At 39.4% G+C, this 22,199-nt stretch overlaps 1 protein-coding gene across 2 annotated transcripts; it reads right to left on the bottom strand.

The window, feature by feature from the left end:
- Positions 1 to 18,096: 18,096 nt before the first annotated feature.
- On the bottom strand, positions 18,097 to 21,856 carry il21 (interleukin 21). 2 transcript variants are annotated; one of them, XM_079892114.1, is made up of 7 exons: positions 21,664 to 21,856; positions 21,463 to 21,557; positions 21,317 to 21,364; positions 19,841 to 19,963; positions 19,697 to 19,735; positions 19,310 to 19,387; positions 18,097 to 18,643 (listed from the first exon to the last, which is right to left on the bottom strand). In XM_079892114.1, exons 2-7 carry the CDS (start codon positions 21,517 to 21,519, stop codon positions 18,623 to 18,625), a joined length of 366 nt encoding a protein of 121 aa, XP_079748240.1. In that variant the 5' UTR covers positions 21,520 to 21,557; positions 21,664 to 21,856; the 3' UTR covers positions 18,097 to 18,622. The 2 variants fall into 2 exon arrangements, with proteins under 2 accessions (XP_079748240.1, XP_079748239.1); XM_079892113.1 differs by lacking the exon at positions 21,664 to 21,856 and having other exon boundaries at positions 18,098 to 18,643; positions 21,463 to 21,655.
- Positions 21,857 to 22,199: the final 343 nt, after the last annotated feature.

Raw genomic sequence — 22,199 nt, 5'->3', positions numbered from 1 at the left:
TGGTTGACTCTCTGGACTTCATTCAAGTGGTAAATGGTCCCACTCACAAACAAGGCCATACCTTAGATCTTGTATTATTGCATGGTATTCCAGTTTGCAAACTTGAAACTCTTGAATTGAGTTTTTCAGATCATATGCCTATTATGTTCACTTGCTCTCTTCCAAATGGTAAAACTATGAAATCTAAGAGGTTATCACAGCAAACTCGGCTTTTTAATCCTTCATCTAATGATGATTTTGCTGTTTATTTTAAGGAGGCCTGTTTGATGTACAATCTTGATTCCTCCTTAAATAATTCAAATGTAGATGAACATCTTTCATTGTTTAATTCCATTTCAAATGATATTTTAAACTCTGTGGCTCCTGTGCGAGAAAAACGACTAAAATCTAAACCTGAACCCTGGTTAAACAGTACCACACAAGAACATAGACGAGTTTGTCGTAGAGCCGAACGGAAGTGGAAAAAAGATAAACTACAAGTATCTTTTGAAATTCTACGTGAATCATTAATTGGGTATCAAAAATCAGTTAAACTGGCAAAATCTCAGTATTTTTCAGATATCATTGCAAAAAATTGTCATAAACCTAAAACTCTTTTTACCATTTTAAACTCTGTTTTAAATCCAAATAGTGCTGTTTCTTTGAATGCCTCAGCTGCAGTATGTGAAGATTTTCTCAGGTTTTTCACAGATAAAATAGTTGACATAAGACAGCGTATAGTATCTTCAAATTATGACCTATCTGTCCCGCATCTCTGCACTCCAATTTGTAATGAATTCCAGACAATCTCTTTAAGCTCCTTTCAAGACATAATTAAGCATTTGAAACCCACTACATGCCCACTTGATATTGTTCCCACTCGGTTTTTTCTTGAGGTCTTTGATGTTGTCGGACCAAGTATTTTAGCTATAATAAATAAGTCACTTCTTACAGCAACCGTTCCAAGATATTTTAAACATGCAATTGTTAAACCACTGCTTAAAAAACCTAATCTCGACCCGGCCGTCTTATCAAGTTATAGACCGATCTCAAATTTGGTTTTCATTTCTAAAGCCTTAGAAAAGGTTGTTTTAGTACAATTACAGAGCTTCTTAGAATCAAACAATATATTTGAAAAATTTCAATCTGGTTTCAGGAAGCATCATAGTACGGAGTCTGCACTTTTAAAAGTTTTAAATGATATTTTATTAACTGTAGACTCAGGGGACTCAATGATACTTCTACTTTTAGATTTAAGCGCTGCTTTCGATACCGTCGACCACAAAATTCTTATATCGCGCCTAGAAAAATATGTGGGTATTCAAGGTCGCGCGCTGGACTGGTTCAAATCATATCTCGAAGATAGGACTTTTTCTGTTTGTCTTGATGGTTTTTCTTCATCCAGCTGCGCCCTGATGTTTGGAGTTCCTCAGAGCTCCATTTTGGCTCCTGTTTTGTTCTCATTATATATGCTTCCTTTGGGGTCTATTTTTACCAAGCACAAGCTGTCATTTCATTTTTATGCTGATGACACCCAAATTTATTTGCCCCTGAAGCACAACGACAAAACAGCTTTGAGATCCTTAGCTGCATGTCTGGCTGATATTAAGTCTTGGCTTTCTTCAAATTTTTTGCACCTTAATGAGAGCAAAACAGAGGTTATGGTTTTTGAGCCTTCAGGCACCTTTAATTATGATTTGGGAGACTTAGTTTGCTATGAAAGACCCTCTACAAAAAATTTGGGTGTCATTTTTGAATCCTCACTCAAATTTGACAAACAGATAAACTCTGTAGTTAGATCTTGTTTTTTCCAACTACGATTGTTATCTAAAAACCAAGAGTTTTTTAACCTTTTCTGAGTTTGAGAGAGTGATCCATGCATTTGTGTCATCTCGGCTGGATTATTGTAATTCTCTCTATGTTGGAATTAGTCAATCTAATATAAATCGACTTCAGATGGTTCAGAACGCAGCTGCCAGACTTTTGACTGGTACTCGCAAGTTCGAACATATTACCCCTGTACTGCGCTCCTTGCACTGGTTGCCGGTCCACTACAGAATTGATTTTAAAATTTTACTTTTTGTTTTTAAAGCTTTGAATGGTTCAGCCCCTACTTATCTTTGCGACCTTGTGAACCCAAAAACCTCTGTTAGATCTCTGAGATCCTCTGAACAAAAATTACTGATGGTCCCTAGATCTAGATTAAAGCTGCGAGGTGACCGGGCTTTTTCTGTTGTTGGGCCAAAGTTGTGGAACAGTCTCCCGGTCTCCCTCAGATCAGTTTCATCAGAAGCTGAATTTAAATCTAAGCTAAAAACATACCTTTTTTCTCAGGCATATAACTGTTCCTAGACTTTTAAGACCATTTATCAGTGTTCTTTTTTTATTTATTTATTTATTTTTTTTTTTGTTGCATTGCGGTCTTTACTATATTTATGTATGTATGTATGTGTTATGCATGTTTTGTGTATAGGTGTGTACTGTGTGTATATACGCATGTATGTATATTTGTGCATGTGTACATGTGTATGTGTATATATGCATATGTGTATATCACTTATTTTATACCTTTTTTAGTATGACATTGTACAGCACAGTGGTCAACTATTGTTGTTTTTACTGTGCTTTATAAATAAACTTTGATTTGATTTGATTTGATTATAAATGCACGTTAAACACTGTCCACGCATGCACTACAAGTCTTCTGAAGCCTTCTGATGACACTGTGTGAGGAACCAGACACAACACCCCTGTGGGACCTTTAAAATGACCTTTGATCTTTGCATGCCAATGCATTCTCATAGATAAAAAATTCATTATTAATCAGTCTTACATACTTCCGAACACAAATACTGGAGAAATTCGGATTTCACTTATTGCCTTTATATATAATGCATTATAAAATTATTTTTATGCATTGATAATGCACCTTATAATGCATTGTATGGTCTAATTGTAATCACATTTATAATACTTATCTATTCATTGTTACACCTTTAAAAAGTATAATGCATTAAAACACATGTCAGATTCAGATGTAACAAGAAATATGCAAATATTATATTTACAATTATGAAAATATATAATGCATTATAATGTACACTATGAATACCTTTATATTATATTATACATAATACATTATATACATAAAGGCTTTAAGTAAAGTGTAATCTTCATAATAACTCTTTATACTGACTGTGGCTCTCAAACTTTCATAAAAGCACATTAATAGTTGACTTCTGATGTAATGATGCAGCGGACGAGGAAGGATCCATTTGCAGCTTTTATTAGAGTGGTCAGACAGGCAGGGTTAAACAACAGCAGACAGAACAACGGAGAGAACACAGAGCAGATCGGGGTCACAGGCAGAAGTCAGGGCAGGCAGCAAAAGGCAAAGTCCAATTAACAATCCGGGTAAAGGCAGGCAGAGAACAATCAGGAGTCGAGATACACAGTCCAAGGTGGTCAGTAAATGAGAACGTAAGTTATGAATATAACTATGGATCTGTGAGACCGAAGGATGACCGTCACTACGGTCTAATAGGATGATAACCTTCGTTCCGCCTTCTCTCGAGACCTTATGTAAACAAAGTCATGCCCATGACCCGGAAGCGGAACGTCACACGCTATAAAAGGCGAGTTAAACTTCCGACTCGTTCTCTTACCTTGAACGCCCTAGAATTCCGAGCGACAAGAATAGTGACGGTCATCCTTCGGTCTCACAGATCCATAGTTATATTCATAACTTACGATCTGTTTCGACCTCACTCTGACCGTCACTACGGTCTAATAGGATGACTCATGTCAACAGGGTCGCGAGGAACTACAGACTCCGAACTATTCAAACCTCGCTGGGCAACAGACATCAAAACTGCCGTGCTGACAGGCGTTGTGCTAGTTACGTCAACTCTATAAAAATTAGCAAATGTACATGGTGTAGACCATGATGCTGCAGCACAAATCTCCCCCACCGGAACTCCTTTTAGTGCGGCCCATGAAGTAGCTACACCTCTGGTTGAGTGGGCCCGTATTCCCATAGGAACTGGAAACCCTCTTTCTGTATAAGCCTGGGAAATAACCTCAACCAACCAATGTGACAACCGTTGCTTAGAAAGTGGCAACCCTAGTCTGGCCTTTCCATAGCAAACAAAAAGCTGAGAATGAGACTTCCTCAAGGCCTGAGTGAAGTTTACATAGGTACGTAATGCTCTTACTGGACAAAGGGTAAGCAAATTCTGCTGATCTGCCTGTGAAGGGGGTTGAAATTGAATTAACTCCAGAACTTGATTTCTGAACTGAGGATTAATTACTTTAGGTAAAAAGGCAGGGTTGGGCCAGAGTGTCACTCCTGTGCCATCCGGCCTCCAACGTAAACAATCCTCACTGATAGATAGCGCACACAATTCTCCTACCCTTTTAGCAGAGCATATAGCCAAGAGAAAAGCTGTCTTGAGACACAAAGCTTTAAAATCTGCATCTGCCATAGGCTCGTACGGGGGCTTAGTGAGAGAGTCTAGTACTAAAGGCAAATCCCAATTGGGTACCCGCAGAGTGCGATTTGGACATAAGCGACGAGCTCCCTTCAGGAACTGACCTACCAAGGGATGTCGGCCTAATGGCTGGCCATCCACTCCCCTATGAGATGCTGAAATAGATGAAGCATAAACCCTGATTGTGCTGGCTGCTTTGCCCTGATCCAGTTGAGCCTGCAGGAATCTAAGGACAAGTGGCACCGAGCAGGTTATTGGATCAACATTCAAGCCTAAACACCATTCTGAAAAAATTCTCCACTTTATCGAGTAATTAGCCCGAGTAGATGGAGCTCTGGCGTTATTCAGTGTCTCACGTACAGTTTCATCTAGCTGTTGAGGGACGGACTCTGTAGAGGCCATACCCACAATCGCAGTGCCATCGGGTTTGGATGCCAAATCTGCCCGTCTATTTGGGATAGGAGATCCACCCGTGATGGAAGTTGCCACGGAGGACCCTGAATCAGCTGAACTAGGTCCGAGAACCATGGTCTTCCTGGCCAGCGTGGAGCAACTAGTAGAACTGTGCAATGACCCTCTCTGATCCTCTGGAGGACTTGGGAAATCAGAGGAAAGGGGGGAAAAGCATATAATAAGCCTGTCGGCCACTCTTGCGACAGAGCATCCAGGCCTAAACTGCCCTCCTGTACCGTGAGGGAGTACCATCCCAGGCAATGGGTCGTTTCCCTGGAAGCAAAGAGATCTACATGAGCTGTCCCGTATCGGGTCCACATTTGGGCTATTACCTCCGTGTGCAACCGCCATTCCCCTGGGAGAGGCCCTGTTCTGGACAAAATGTCGGCTGCTCTGTTTGTCACACCCGGGATGTGGATTGCTCTCAGTGAGGACAGCCGTGGCCCGGTCCACGTCAGCAGGTTCGTTGCCACCTGGAGACAGCGTAGTGATTTTGTCCCTCCTTGGTGATTTATGTGGTAAACTGCTGAGGTACTGTCCGTTCTCACTAGCACATGCTTGTGGCGAAAAAATGGTAACAGACCCTTGAGAGCAAGATGAACAGCCCTCAGTTCGAGCACATTTATGTGTTCTGATGACCAATGGGGATCCCATTTGCCCCTTACTGACCTGCCCTCCCAAACGGCTCCCCAGCCTGTCAGTGATGCGTCTGTTGTTATCACTGATCTTCTGTGAGGAAGATTGCCCAGTGGGGTTCCCCTGCGGAGAAAGTCCTTGTCCCTCCAATGGAGTAAGGCCCGCATGCAGGCCTTTGTCACCAACAGCTTCGTTCTTCTGTCCTTTTTTGGATGAAGACGAAAAGAATTGAACCATCTCTGTATCGGGCGTGTCCTCAGTAGGCCTAAGGGAATTACTATTGATGCTGCCGCCATCAGTCCTACCAGCTTCTGAACCCTGTGGGCTGTCACCAGCTTTCCCTTCTGGAAGTGACCTAACGCCTTCTCCAGGCTGTCTATTCTCTGTGGAGTGAGACATGCTTCCATTGTTATGGAGTTGAAATATAGCCCCAGGAATTTCACCTGCTGTTGAGGCTGGAGACTGCTCTTCTTCCAGTTCACCATGAACCCCAGGGACTGAATGTGAGCTAGTACCTCCTCTGTGTTCCTGATCACCTGTTCTCGAGAAGGAGCACAAATTAACCAATCGTCCAGGTATGGCAGGATTTTGATACCTCGCAGCTGAAGGGGAGCTAGGGCAGCTGAGATCACCCGAGTAAAAATTCTCGGTGCCAAAGACAGGCCGAACGGTAGAACCTGGAACTGGAAGGCCTGGCCTTGAAATGCAAAGCGGAGAAAAGGCCTGTGCTCTAGACAAATTGGAATGTGGAAATATGCGTCCTTTAAATCCAGGGACGTGAACCATTCTCCTGCATGTATGGACTGCATTACCATCTTTGTATGAATCATCTTGAATGGAAGAATTTTTAAGTACTGGTTGAGGTGCCTGAGATCTAGAATGGGACGATGACCACCATCTTTTTTTGGAATTATGAAATAGGTTGAATAAAACCCAGTCTGCTGTGCGTTGAAGGGCACCTTTGCAATTGCTCCTTTTCGTAAAAGAGCTTGCACCTCTTCTCTCAATACGGGCTCCAATAGTGGGTCCTTGACCATAGTCATTCTGACCCTTGAAAACGGGGGGGGGGGGCGCCGTCGAAACTGTAGCCGATACCCGTGAGTTATTGTAGATAAAACCCACTGGTCTGAGACCACTCTCTCCCAACTGGCCCGTGAAAGTTGGGAGGAACAGTCGACGGTCAGCCCCTGACCCCTATGCAGGGCCACCATCACGTCCTGCACCCCTTCGTGAACCTCTCTGTTGGGTTCCCCCACGGGACTGAAATCTCCTCTGGGGATAAGTGGCAGAATTTTGCCTTTGGCCACGAAAGCTCTGCCCCTGAACACTAACAGGATTGCCACTCATTTGTCTAGACCAAGCAGGTTGCTGTGGTCTTTGTGTCTCTCGAAACCTTGGTCTGAAGACTGGAGCTGGTCTATGACAAGCCCGCTGGACAGCTTCTCTCGTTGTAATGGAGCGCTCAGCCTTATCCAGCACCTCCTGAGAATTTGAATTAAAAACGTGACCGGGAATTACTGGCAAATTCATTAGTTCGCTTCTTATGGTCTCTGGCAAAGAGGTTTGTGCCAGCCATATCTGTCTACGACATAAAACAGCCGAAGACATAGCGTCCCCCACATCACGTGTCAATTGTGAGTGGGCTGCCAGAGCAGAATCAACAAGGTTCCTAGAATCCTGGTCATCCGAACTTACGGTTTTCCGTAAGGCTGCTAAGAGGATAGCCAAAGCATTGCCTGTACGAGCTGCACGTGCAGTGGCATTAAAGGATCGTGAGATCAAACGGTCAGTTTTCGCACACTCCTTCTTGGGACAGCGAGGGTTAGCTGATGCATAGGCTGGTCCCAGAGTTGTCCATGATGCTATTTCTTGTTCTACCGGTGGCATGTCCCCCAGTCCAGTTTCTTTTGGGTAACGGGCATTGGCCAACCGTCTGCAGCCTGCATTGAATTGAGGCTTCTGAGATGGTTTCTTCCATGCTGTCCTCAACATTGAGGTATAATCATCTGCCACTGGAATGCAAGATGGAGAATTAGTCTGAGGTATGCCTTCCCAGACACCCCCAACAGGAGCAGGGTCAGACACAGAAGGCTGCAAACAAAGAATTTTTGCTGCACTAAATACTCTAGCCACCAGAGAATTTGCTGGAAAATCATCCTTCCCAGTTGATTCGCCATCCACTTCAGCAGAATCTGAATGGGGTCCTTCTCCTTGGCTCCCTCCTTCTGCCTGCAGTGCATTATCAACCAACGAGTGGGGAGCAATAAGAGATAATACATCAGCATCTTCTGCGTCAGTGTCAGGATTACCCTGCTGCGCAGGTGGAGGAACACATTCCTGACCAGAAGGTAGTGATGGTGAAAATGAGTGGCGAGCTTCAACTCTGTCCATCCTCTGTGCTAAACTCTGAATAGCAGCCAGGATCTGTAGTTGAGTGTCTGTGTTGCCACCCTCCGCTGGTGGAGCAGGAGTTGGGTGTTTAGCCACTTCCACCACTTTCTCATGGCCTGATCTGTGTGATTCATGGCGATCATGTGAGTGCCTGCGAGAACGCTTATGACTATGCCTGTCCGATGAGCGTTCCCTCTTCCTACCACGCTCAGGTACAGAACTGCATACTCTATTAGCGCGGTGAAGTCGTTCCCCTCTGGGCAGGTCACAAGCCGCACTGCAGGGATTATCCACATCCTCTCTTAAATGAGCCATCCCCAGGCATGAAGGGCATTCCCTATGTCCATCACGAGGGTCCATTGCTGTTTGGCAATATCGGCAGCAATGAGATGCCATAATACCCCCACAGCAGGTAAGGCCACACACAATCCCACTGACTGCGCACAGTAGTAAAGGGTATATCAAGCCCACACAAAGCAAAGAAGGCCTGCACTTAGTACGCGAACGTATTTAGCAGGCCTATATCAACCCCCAACAGCTGCGAACAGTGATATAGGGCTCCAAAAGGAGAAAATACTCACCAAAATTTTGTAATGAAGTATATTCACTTTATTCGCATACTCTGAAAGAAAACAGAAATAACCCAAATATTGAATGGCTAGTATTAAAAACTAGCCTCAGAATATCTGAATAATACAATAACTAATCCCAATTCATAAGCACATATAGCATAAATTGAGTGTTTATATTTAAATATTGAATGACTAGTATGAACACTAGCCTCAAATATCAATCAAACTTATCACAATTCAAGCATTTGAATTAAGTGATTGCACAGATAAACAAACATAATACAACAAAATAAAACACCACAATTCACAGGGGCACAAGGCACCTGCACCACTTGGGTGATGAATTGAATGGTAAATAACAATATAATTAGGTTCCTACCTGTACCAGGTCTCTAAGGCGAGAAAGGTAAAGAGAACGAGTCGGAAGTTTAACTCGCCTTTTATAGCGTGTGACGTTCCGCTTCCGGGTCATGGGCATGACTTTGTTTACATAAGGTCTCGAGAGAAGGCGGAACGAAGGTTATCATCCTATTAGACCGTAGTGACGGTCAGAGTGAGGTCGAAACAGATCAGCAAACACAGGAATAAACGCTTGGAATTGAAAGCCAGGGCAATGCAATACTTCGTGAACTGAACTGAAGAGTGACAGAGGTTTATATGGGTGTATGTGAATGAGCTGCAGGTGTATGAGATGATGAGGGCTGATGAGTCCGGGCAGTGAGTTATGGGAAATGTAGTTTGTGAGGAAGTGATCCTAGTCTATTGTGGAGCGCCCTCTGGTGGCTCTCGAGGGCACTCCAGCTGGTGACCGTTACATCTGAAGTCATGTGAGGAATCAAACACATCATGCCAGTTCACGTCGAGAATATATGATGCAAACTAGGGATGTTGCGGTGACGGATTTTTTCCACCGGTTAATCGACGTGTAAAAAAACCGGTAATCCCGGTGTCACCGGGGTTGCGTGTCGGGGATTTCGGGTGGCCGAAAATGCGGACGTGCACACGTCTCAATTTACTTTCACTTTAATTAGCGGCAATTCAGTAGCATTTGTTTGAATTAATTAATCATGGGTTAATTTATTTTATTCTTAATAAAAATACACAAAACAATAAGACACTCGCTTGTAGTACACATCTTTATTGCAAAATGAATAATAACTTAACACACCATGTAAAAACTAAACAAAAGCACTTATGAAACACCTTTAAAGTGCATTTATTAACAAAACGAACCACTGCACACATCGTGCAAGTATCAAACAAGAAATTATATATATAAAAGAATCACTATTCATATAAAGTGCCTGCCTTTTTCAGCAAAAAAAAAAAAAACGCACAACCATCGAATATGAAACGAACGAACATCAAAAACTTCGTTAAATAAGGTAGCCTACCCGAATAATCACTAGACACTTAAGTGCAAAAAAAAACCTAATATAAAAATTAAACTCACGTTTGCATTTCTCTTTGAAACCAGATCTTCCGCCATCCTTTGCCAGTTAGCTCGCCTCACTCTCCTCAAATGATAAATGAAATCGGACACCTGCTGCTTTACTGCGGCGCTCGTTCCGCTTACGCTAAATTACGAAGGCACGTAATCACTAACTGAATTAAGTGCTTTATTACTATAGGCTAAAACTTCAACACGATGGGGACGGTGCCGGTGGTCAAGTGCTATGACCGGTAGGTGGGTTAAACACCGTGTATCACCGGTAACACCGACTATCGCAACAAGCCTAATGCAAACAACATGATTTTCAGTGTTTTTTTCTCATACGGAGTTGTCGTATATTGAATATTGACCAGCTTTATGCTGGTTTTGCTTGGAGCTTGAACTCTTATTTAAAAGCCCTTTAAATGTTCTTCAAAAATCCTGATGGAAATTGGAAATATAACAGAAGTTCTGTTTCGAATGTCGTGGTGTGAGCAAAACTTTTTAATAGAGTAGCTAATTTTGTGTGTCTGTTATACACAAACACAAATAAATAATTGTGACCATAAACAAACATGAATGTACAGTCACTATTAGAGAGGTATCTCATGCATGTCAAATATAACTCATGCCGTCAGTGTGTGAGCACTGCGGTCCATCAGCTTGTTCTGGACTTCATTCAAACATCACTGGAATAGAAAGGAAGAAAAAACCAGCACAACCTCTAGATGGGTTTATGTTAAATAAAGTTTTATCTTCAGCTTTGAAGAACAGAACACCAGTTCAGATCCACCTTTAGATCGTCAATATTTCAATTCAAGTAACCCCAGAAGAAGCATTAACACGACAGATTTATCCACATACACATGGACCTTTTATGTTCAGAAGACTCTGATGTGAGACACTGAATGACTCTGATTATTTTAGGGTTGTTTTACTTTGGTTTGTACAGTTTCCAGGAGTAACCGTGTGTAAAAGTGTGGTTTATTCATCCGGTTTAACAGCTAGTTTTGTGTATTTTCAAAACAGGCCATTTATTATCCCTCTGGATGGTTTTGTAATGAAGTGCATAAATATTTAGGTTTACTTAAGAGTCCATAAACGTAGTGTTTTAACACAGCGGTCCCCAACCTTTTTTGCGCCACGGACCGGTTTAATATCAGACAATATTTTGGCCTTTAAGGTGTGGCGGATAAATACAACAAAATAAAATGATACGACCGGCATAAATACTGGGGTATTTTTTAATATAATATTAAACGTGAATCCAATGTGTAGGCCTACTCGCAATTTTATTAGCAGCGTCCTCGTAACATCGCGCCTAAAGACAACTGAGAAAGCCTGAACACAAACAAAATGCCCCCCAAAAGAAAAAAATCTCCATGCTGCCAATAAAGCACCTAAAAGCTGTCACAACGAACCGGCAAAATTAATGATTATGAATATGTAAAATATAGCAGGAGACATTTTAATTGTTTACTAATAAACAAGTTTTTTCTGTGTCAGTGTCGGCTGCAAAGATGAAGTTGACGATGCTGACTCGCGATCTTTGCAGTAGTGAACGCGCCAGAGAGAAATGCACATTTCCTACGAATTACATAAGCAGAGAGTCTGTTTTCTTTCGTTTTGAATTGTTCTGTTTAAAAGTAGACATTTCAAGCTTTCTATATATGTCTCAGGTCTGTGAGGCAAGTAGCTTATATGCTGAGTTTCGATTCATTTATGAGACGAGCTCCAGTTCACGCGCCGGCGCCTCCGTGTCGTGATTATCTATTGTCTAATATATTTACTTCATATTTATTAAATCCAGGCAATTGGTTGATGAAACATGATTAAAATTAAGATACAATTAATACAAAACGAAATTAAATTTAAAGACAGGCTTTGTGCTCTCTGTTTGAGGTCTCTGTGAAAGTTTTAAAGCAGTCTTTTAGTGCCGCTTTCAGAGCGCTCACATCCGTAACGGAGAACTGTCCCGTCCGTAACATTGTTTTTTTTTTGTGTGTGTGAAATAAATTTCTAAATAAATGCGACTTAGGCTATATACAGTGGTGTGAAAAAGTGTTTGCCCCCTTGGTAAATATGATCAAATATGGCTGTAAAAAATAAATCAAAAATCCTTTTTATATTTTATTTTAAAAATGTGCAAAAATCTAACCTTTCATTGAAGTAAAATAATTCAAAGTGGGGGGAAAATCACATTATGAAATAAATGTTTTTCTCCAAAACACATTGGGAAAAAATGTTTGCCCCCTTTTATTAAATACTTTTTGCAACCTCTTTTTTCCAAGATAACAGCTCTGAGTCTTCTCCTATAATGCCTGATGAGTTTGGAGAACACCTGACAAGAGATCAGAGACCATTCCTCCATACAGAATCTCTCCACCCTGTTCTCCGTTATAAGATGTCTAGAACAGGCTGTCAGGTTTAGATTTTTTATCTGTTGGTATTTGATCGAATCCGTGATGCCATGTATCTGAACAAGATGTCCAGGACCTCTGGCAGAAAATTAGGCCCACAGCATTAAAGATACAGCAGAGTATTTCATTTTACACATGGGGTACTTTTTTATCCCTGTGTGCACCAAACCCATCTTAAGTGTTTGCTGCCAAAAAACTAATGTTTTTGTTTCATCTGACCATAGAACATTTGAAAAGTAACTGACACGACTGGAACTTCAAACGGGACGGGTTCTATGGTCAGATGAAACAAAAACATTAGTTTTTTGGCAGCAAACACTTAAGATGGGTTTGGTGCACACAGGGATAAAAAGTACCCCATGTGTAAAATGAAATACTCTGCTGTATCTTTAATGCTGTGGGCCTAATTTTCTGCCAGAGGTCCTGGACATCTTGTTCAGAGACATGGCATCATGGATTCGATCAAATACCAACAGATAAATAATCAAAACCTGACAGCCAGTGCTAGAAATCTTATAACGGAGAACAGGATGGAGAGATTCTGTATGGAGGAATGGTCTCTGATCTCTTGTCAGGTGTTCTCCAAACTCATCAGGCATTATAGGAGAAAACTCAGAGCTGTTATCTTGGAAAAAAGAGGTTGCAAAAAGTATTTAATAAAAGGGGGCAAACATTTTTTCCCAACGTGTTTTGGAGAAAAACATTTATTTCATAATGTGATTTTTTCCCCCACTTTCAATTATTTTACTTCAATGAAAGGTTAGATTTTTGCACATTTTTTACATAAAATATCAAAAGGATTAAAAATGCAGATTTATTTTTTACAGCCATATTTGATCATATTTACCAAGGGGGCAAAGACTTTTTCACACCACTGTATGTTTTTTCTTCTTCATGATGGATTTTTTGACTGATGCGACTTATACTCCGGAGCGACTAAGTCTATATAGTCTGGAAAGTATGGTAAGTTATTTATTCTTTCTGTGCGGCCCAGTACCAAATGTCCGGTACCGGTCCGTGGCCCAGGGGTTGGGGACCCCTGTTTTAACATATTTATGTAAATTTTGCTCACAATCTGACTAATACTCAATCTCAGAGTCAGTCAGAATGACAGTACTGTGTGTAACCACCAGATGACAGCATCACCTCACGTCTGATACGCTCAGTTCCTTCACATAAACCCTCTCAAATCAGGTTGATATTTAAAATACAGTATTTATAATATAGTAAGTACACAACATGAGGATGACCTACTGTAAACCCCTGAGACACTGACTGAACTCTAAACCACACTCAGTTTCTGCCATTCAAGAAAGTTGGTAGGCTCTGGTATAAGATGGATGTAGCTGGTTTAAGCTGGTCAAGCTGGTTTCAGCCGGATGTGGTTTAGGTTTCCCAGCCTTACCATCTAAAGAAGTGGTGAAACCCCCTCTAAAACCAAGCCAATCCAGCTGTGACCAGACTGAAAGACCTGGGCCGTGTGTATAAAACGTCTAGAAAAATGCTAAAATAGGCTTAAGCTTTGACTTAAATGCTTAAAAAAAAGTTTGGTAACACTTTATTTTACAGTGTCCTTATTACACTGTAAAAAATTTGCTGTAGTTTTGCAGCTCTTTGCCAGTAACTTACTGTAGATTTAAATCGATGTTATTTACTGGCAACAGTTTGCTCAAAGTTAAATGAACATTAAACATTAACAAGTCTTTATCTTTACAGAATAAAACTATAAAATAACAACCTCATGCAAAGCATTCTGGGAACCAGAAATCTTCATCAACCTTTTTCTGTTTTTTTCCTTCAGATTTTGGTTCCCAGAATGCTTTGCATGAGGCTGTTATTTTAGTTTTATTCTGTAAAGATAAAGACTTGTTAATGTTTAATGTTCATTTAACTTTGAACAAACTGTTGCCAGTAAATAACATCAATTTAAATCTACAGTAAGTTACTGGCAAGTAGCTGCAAATAATACTGTAATTTCTACAGATTTTTCTAACAGTGTACATATGTTACATGTACTTATCATAGTAATAACAGTAAATTAAGCATAATTACATGCAACTAACCCTCAACCAAACCCTAATCCTACCCTAACCCTATAGTAAGTACATGTAGTTGATTAATATTACTCAGTATTTAAATATATAATTACACTGTAACAATGACACCTTAAAATAAAGTGTAACCAAAAGCTTTGACTTAAAGAGCTGTTTTTTAATTTTGTTGGTATAAATGAATGTATTTGGGTTGATTCAGCAATATTAAATCATATTAATTTAGATGTAATCACCATTTTTGTCAGTCTATGAGAAAATGTGTACTTGCAAAAGTGTCAAAAAATGCTTAGTTAAAAAATAGGACTTGTTTAAGAGTAGGAGCTAGTATTTATAAAGAAGCTAAAAGCAAAGACAGACGCTGCGTCCGAAATCAATGACTGTCTGAGTATATGAATTTAAGTTTACTTTGCGAATGTTAAAAAAGTATGTTCTATATAGTATGAATATGAGTAGTATAATTGAAATCCAGATGTACTACATCCACCATGTTGTCATTATCATGTGACCTACCAGCGTCAGTTTCCATAAATCCTCTCCCGTGGCCTCATGGGATAGTAAAGTGCCCATCATATACACACTTCAGAATCTCAGCGGATAGTAGGTCACTTTTCGCCTACTGTTTTTCACATACTCGGACATACTACTCTGTTGGCCTACTGTTTTTGGCCTACTATATAGTAGGGAAGTATTGTATTTCGGACGCAGTGAGACTCTTAGGGCCCTATTTTAATGATCTAAGTGCATGGTCTAAAGCGCACGGCACAAGTTCACTTAGGGCGTGTCTGAATCCACTTTTGCTAGTTTAACGACGGGAAAAATGGTCGGCGCTCCCGGCGCATGGTCTAAAAGGGTTGTCACTATTCTCTTAATGAGTAATGGATGTGTTTTGGGATTTACGTGTGTTAAACCAATCAGAGTCTCATCTCCCATTCTCTTTAAATGCCAGTTGGTGGATTCGCTATTTACATGACCGAATTTGATTGTAGAAAGACTGAATGTGTCTCCAGAGCGCAAACGGATCCGCTCGTGTGCGAGGTTAAAGAGCCATATCTTTATGTACACAATAATAATCTTTTACATTGTAATCCTTTTACTTTAAATATTTGTCATGTTTGTGTGCTCTGCTGTGTGTCCCTGTGTGTGTAATAAGCAGAGTGTAGGACCCGCCTATAGGCGAACATTACTAACACGCTCTTTAAATAACAAAACAAATATTGCGCCATTGACTTTAGACCAGGTTTCAGTCGGTCAATGGCTCAGTCTATTTCAGTTCCTCAAAATAGCAACGCTCAAACAATGCGCCAGAACACACACACTTGTTTTCAGACCAGCAGCCCATGGGCGCACAGATGCGCAAATACATTTGCTATTTAAACAACGTGGCGCAGGACGTGAAAATGATAACTGCGTTAGGCTCAAACTAGCAAAACACACTTGCATCGCACTTGGCGCTGCATTGCTCCGGGTGTAAGACTTAGACTGAGGTGCCACTGAAGTGTTGTGAACTACACAGGACTACAATAATGTCAACCCAGAAATGTCTGTCCTCAAACTCTGAATCAGACAAGCGACTTGCTTTTGCTGCATGGTTTGAAGATCAGTTGGAAAGTCAATGAACTGCTATACAGTAGTGGCCACTAGTGTTGGAAAATTGATGTTCACCCTTTATCTAAATATTTATCAAAATGTGTCAGTGGAGTGTGGTAGAATTTTTGGTAACACTTTATTTTATTTTACATGTGTTACATGCACTTACCGTAATAATAACAGTAATTTATGCATAATTACATGCAACTAACAAACCCTAATCCTACCCTAACCCTATAGTAAGTACATGTAGTTGATTAATATTACTCAGTACTTAAATATATAATTACACTGTAACAATGACACCTTAAAATAAAGTGTAATCAAATTTTTCTTCTTTCGCACCTGACTTAAGTCTACCTGTGTCTCGTCTACAATCGACGTCCCTGTTCAATAATGTTTATACTCTAGCGTGTCTTTTTTCATCAGGATTTATTTATAGAATAAAGACAGACATAACAGTAAGATCAATGTGACTAAACTCATGCCACCTTCTTTCAATATGATTGGTTCAATCTGTGCAAAAACAAGCCCCCACTGAACCCTCTGTTACTGGCATGAGCAAAAAAAATTAAAAAGGTTAGAATTAGTTTCAGTTGATTACTCAATATGTCATGAGAATATTCTAGACGGTATATTTTTGATATTGTCTGGTCAGCATCTCACAATTTTTCCATGGACGTCAACAATATTCGGATTACATTTTGTTTAAGTGTTAGAATGTCTAAAGCAGGTTTAGATGTTTGACTTATGGTTAGTAATCTTATCTATTAAAAATCCAGCACAGGAGTCAATAGTTTTATTTCTGATAAAGCAATGGAACATGCCAAATTGTATAGACATATTTTTTGTCCTGGCTGTCATGCAAAAGATAACCAATGAAATGATAATAACTGATTATGTTGTGGTCAATGTATGCTTTTTCCTGTGAGCTTTTTGTTTTTCTATGCATTTTTTATGTTTTTTTCTTTTTGCATAGTAAAATAAAACCTGTAGTTGTAGTTTGCCAAATCATTTTGTCAGATAAAATTCCTAAACGAAGTTAAGTGTTTAGTTTAGGTCTTACAGTGAGACCATAAACAAAAAACCCTACCCTAACAAAAAAGAAATTAGCGAGCTGCTTCTTCTCAGCCTCAGATGTTGTTCGGGTTTCTCCAGTAGATGGCGCTCTTCTGTAGAGAAGTGTCTAAATGACTTACATTTTACTGAATGAAGATGAGGCTGCGAAGGATAGAGTCGGTTCAATGTTTTTATACTATGCTGTCAATTGTTCATCTAATGCAACATTGAAAACATCCATCCATCCATCCCTCCATCATCCATCCATCCATCCCTCCAACCATCCATCATCCATCCATCCCTCCATCATCCATCCCTCCATCATCCATCCATCCATCCCTCCAACCATCCATCCCCATCCATCCATCCATCCATCCATCCATCCATGCCTCCCTCCCTCCATCCCTCCATCCATCCATGATGGTTATTTTACTTTTTTAGTTAATATTAATTTATATATATATATATATATATATATATATATATATATATATATATATATACATATATATATAAATTTTAATGACGTTTAACGAAAAAACGTTATTTTTTCAGTAAAAATTTTTTTTTACGTTTTTGACACCATTTCTGTACAAGCTTACGATTAGTCAATATACACAACAAGCTTACAATATATGTTAAAGTTGACTGAAATTCTGAAATAAATACAAAATTATCCTGAAATGAATTAAATAAATAAATAAATAATCAAAATGATTCACACCAAGGGAAGTTTACAAGATAAATGCCTTTTAAATGCAGTTTGTACTAAATCAAGGGTGCAATATGAATCATGAGAGACTATCTGTGGTGCTCATGAAACATTTTGATAAAGACTTCTGCTTATTTGCGAACTTTAACTGGTAGTGTATGTCAATTTCACACAAAAACAGCGTGAAATGTTGCTGGAAATAATCCAGGAGCTTTAGTAGCTTGAACTAATTTCCATGTGTTTTTAGGTCCTAAACACTTCTGAAATAGAGAGAATTCAATGTCCACCAAATAACGATCACAGCCATGATGTAAACATAAAGAAATATTTTAATGTCAAATAAATATCATCCAAAAAATACATGCATCTCATTGTGAGACATAATAAGTGTGCATCTGCTTTTCATCTGCTTTACGTTGGTAACATATGATCTAAATGAGTGGTTTTCCTGACAAAGATTAAGAAGCATACTTAATAAAGTGAAAGATCTAATGGTAAGCTCTGGTTTTTGTTGCGTAAGGCTTAATCTTCAGCAGGGAAACACCCAACGGGTTCTTTCAAGGAACAGGACAGCAGTGCTGAGATCTCACCACAAGGTCGCGGTAAAGCAAAGACAACATTTTACATTGTAACCCTTTTTACAAAAGGGTTAAAGTTGACAACAATAGGCCGCCCTTGTTCCTAAAACACCCGTCAATGACACGAACAGTCCTTTCACAGATCTCCCAGCTCAAATAAACAATAAAATCCTCAATAAATAATCAATAAATAGGATAGCAGGAGCAGACTCTTCTCTGCCGTGGGTAGTGTCATGAAGGCTCTTCACTCCTCTCGTCTCTACGCCTGGCTGGCATAGATCTAGAAAAAGGAAAGTAGGTCGTTACACAGTGCTTGTTATTCTGTTTGTGCTTTTTGAGGATCTTTTCCATTCCTACGAACAGTGGACACCAATCTCACAAACCCCTGCAACTGTTACCTTCATTTTCTTGGTATAAACGAATGTATTTGGGTTGATTCAGCAATACTAACTTGGTAACATTAGTTAATGTATTAACTAACATGAACTAACCATGAGCAATAGTATTTGTTACAGTATTTATTAACCTTTTTTAATGTTAGTTTATAAAAATACAGCTGTTCATGTTAGTTCACAGTGCATTAACTAATGTTCACCAATGCAACCTTTGATTTTAATAACGTATTAGTAAATGTTGAAAGTAATATTGACTAAGATTAATAAATGCTGTAGAAGTATTGTTCATTCTTAGTTCATGTTAACTAATGTAAAGTGGGTTACACTTTATTTTAAGGTGTCATTGTTACAGTGTAATTATATATTAAGTACTGAGTAATATTAAGCAACTACATGTACTTACTGTAGGGTTAGGGTTTGTTAGTTGCATGTATTATTATGCATAACTTACTGTTATTGCTATGGTAAGTACATGTAACAAGGACACTGTAAAATAAAGTGTTACCGTTAACTTAGATGTCTATAAGAAGATGTGATTGTCTTGAACTCACCTTTTGCAGAAGAGTTTGAAAGTTCTGCATAAACGTTTGGCTGTTAACCTCTCTGTACGATGATTCGCACTGAGCTTTCTGAAACAGAACATTGTACACGTCAGAACTGCATGCAATCATGTTTCATTTTTACCATGTAAACACTCAAAAATAAAGGTTCCAAAAGGGTGTTTTTTATTCTCTCCAAAGAACATTTCAGTGAGCAGTTCTTACAGGAAACCCTTTTTATTAGAGGGAAGATAATTTTTCCACTTTAACGAAGCTTTGGTGGAATGGAAAGTTTCCATGGATGTTAACGGTTCTTCATGGAACCATCGACGCCAATAAGGACTTTTATTTTTAAGAGTGTAGAAAATGTTCATTTCCATGTGTTGCTTTGTTTCTCACCTGTGTCTCTTCTGGTTTGCAAATGGGCAACCCGTTCAACTGTGAAAATAAAGAACAATGAATGAATAAATAAATCAGCATTTCTCATTTCTAAGTGTTTAAAACAAGGACAATGAGCAGAAGGCGTAATAAACACACACTCACGATGATTTTTTTGCCAAGCTCCCTGGAGATTTTCGCCGGGACCTTTTTAAGTTTTGCATCGGTGACCGACAGGCGGGTCAAGTTGTGCCTGAAAGATTCCAGTGCAGATGCAATGCAGCAGTCCTGTCCAAAGAAGCAAAGACAACCGTTTAACACATGCACTTTCTTTCATTTTTTTTTTTACTTATTAATGAGTTCAGATGCAGTGGATTTTTAGGCAAACCCCATATGAAAGCCTCTCGATACACGGGTCAAGGAATCGAATCTGTTTTCTGAAACTACCCAACAATGACTCTCTCTCTCTCTCTCTCTCTCTCTCTCTCTTCCTCTCTTCCTGTCATTATTGCATGCAGACATCTATACATCTTGACTTCAAATTTCCCTTCTGCTCATTAAGCAGTTTTCACAGAAACTATGAGGAAACTCTTTCTTTCCACACTGAACCCAGAGAGCGTTTTCTGCTTGAGAGTGCACAGAAACTGCAACTTTCATTAAGAAGTCATTATGAAACAAATGTTACTGTAAAAAATGCATACAATAATAATAATAAACACCAGCAGAAGAAGAAAAGTTCTAAATGGAACCTTCAAGGGGTTCCATCAGGCGCTACACTTACAGAAGCTTTTTAGGGGTTCAGGGGTTCAAAACTAATAATTTTGTGATATTTTTTTATTTTAATTACATTTCATAAACTAAGCAGCTCGTAAACATAATCCCAAGGGAAAAAATTAAAGTATTATGCAATCATTAAAGCAGTTCTAAAGTTCTATTTAGAACCCTAAAGTTCTATTTAGAACCCCATTGTAAGAACTGCAGCAGGTTTAACTGTGAAACAGGACAAATCTGGATTACACTTTATTTTAAGGTGTCATTGTTACAGTGTAATTATATATTTAAGTACTGAGTAATATTAATCAACTACATGTACTTACTATAGGGTTAGGGTAGGATTAGGATTTGGTTGAGGGTTAATTGCATGTAATTTTGCATAATTTACTGTTATTACTATGGTAACTAACAAGGACACTGTAAAATAAAGTGTTACCCAAATCTGTTTTAGCATATTAGCTCTACTCTAAATGTCATAAATTACTCATCAGATTTCTCCTAAATGAAGCAAACTTTCTCCTGACCGACTCTAATCTAAAAAAGAAGCGATTACACATCGAGAGGGTGTTTGCCAAGAAAAGCATGACTAAAAGTTGTTATTTCTGTCTTGATTTCAGCTCAGCAAACTGGATTCATTGAAATGTTGTTCATCAACCCACACGTTCTGAGCGCATTTGAAAATCAATTAGTCTGTATTGAAGTGAAACCCGCTGAGTTTAAGGTGGGCTGTAATCACAGAAGCGTCTTTATATCACAGCAGGGTCGAATCACTGAGTCATGCAGAAACCGCTTCGAAAACGAGAACCCTAATTATGTGCTCTTCCAGACATGAAAATGGAGCAGAAGAGAAGAAAACGAGTTGCTTACCTTCAGTTCATTGGTGATGGGTGAGTTGATCGAAGTTGGGCTTTTGACCTTTTTTTTAAAAAAAAGAAGAAAAAAAATCAAGATTTAAAAAACGTGTAAAATTAACGGAGCAGATCCCAGCCGTAGATGTTTCGAAATCAACTTACCATTGCTTTCTTAATCTTCTCAAGGTCATTCATGACTTTGCCGAGCGTGAGTATCATCGGCGACTCGTCAGCCTGCGAAACGAGCCAACACGCCACTGCGAACAGAACACACACAGACGCCTTCATGTTTAAGATGCACAGTTTCTTCTCTAAAGCTAGTTGGATTGATGTCCTTCATACTGTCAACAGGTACACAATCACCTTTATATAAGAATCCTTGAGGACGCAGGAAAACCGCTTCTCTGTGGAGATTGGAAAGTCGATTTTTACAATGAGTAATTTAGTTTTTCTTTTCCACTGGCCTTCGTCAGTTGACAAAGATGTAATCGAGAGGCGCGTGCGCGGGGGTGTACGGATGCAGTGTGTGTGTGTGAACCTGACCCAGACTTTCTGCACACTTGGCAGGAAACTACAAAATGCTGTCAGTTCCTCTTCTCATTCTGAATCAGCATCAGAAACATGTGTGTGTGTGTGTGCGAGCGGCTATAGGTGCGGCATCATCAAGCACAAGTGGATATGACAAAGGTGCTTTTTACTTTGCGGCTTCCCACACAAACCATATTGATTATAGACAAAAACAGGAAGTTTAATGTATTTTTCATCTTATGAGATAAGAATAACCCTGGAAATGAAATATTTACACTCAAACCCTGAAGGGGTTAAATTACCGGACATATCGCTAACTAAAATTAAAACCGTAAAAGTAAAAAACACACATTTTCGTAAATTAAATATAT

Source organism: Squalius cephalus (assembly GCF_949319135.1).
Source record: "Squalius cephalus genome assembly, chromosome: 14".
Classification (NCBI taxonomy): domain Eukaryota; kingdom Metazoa; phylum Chordata; class Actinopteri; order Cypriniformes; family Leuciscidae; genus Squalius; species Squalius cephalus.
This window is presented reverse-complemented; position numbering and strand designations above follow the sequence as displayed.

Bases quoted from the DNA above. Each gene is read 5' to 3' on its own strand.
- il21 (XM_079892113.1), bottom strand. From the start codon at position 21,588: ATGAAGGCGTCTGTGTGTGTTCTGTTCGCAGTGGCGTGTTGGCTCGTT. The intron at 19,964-21,316 runs GTAAGCAACTCG...TTCTTTGGACAG, and splicing joins CCATCACCAATGAACTGAAG to GACTGCTGCATTGCATCTGC. The intron at 18,644-19,309 runs GTGAGTTCAAGA...TCCTTTTTCTAG, and splicing joins TTCAAACTCTTCTGCAAAAG to ATCTATGCCAGCCAGGCGTA.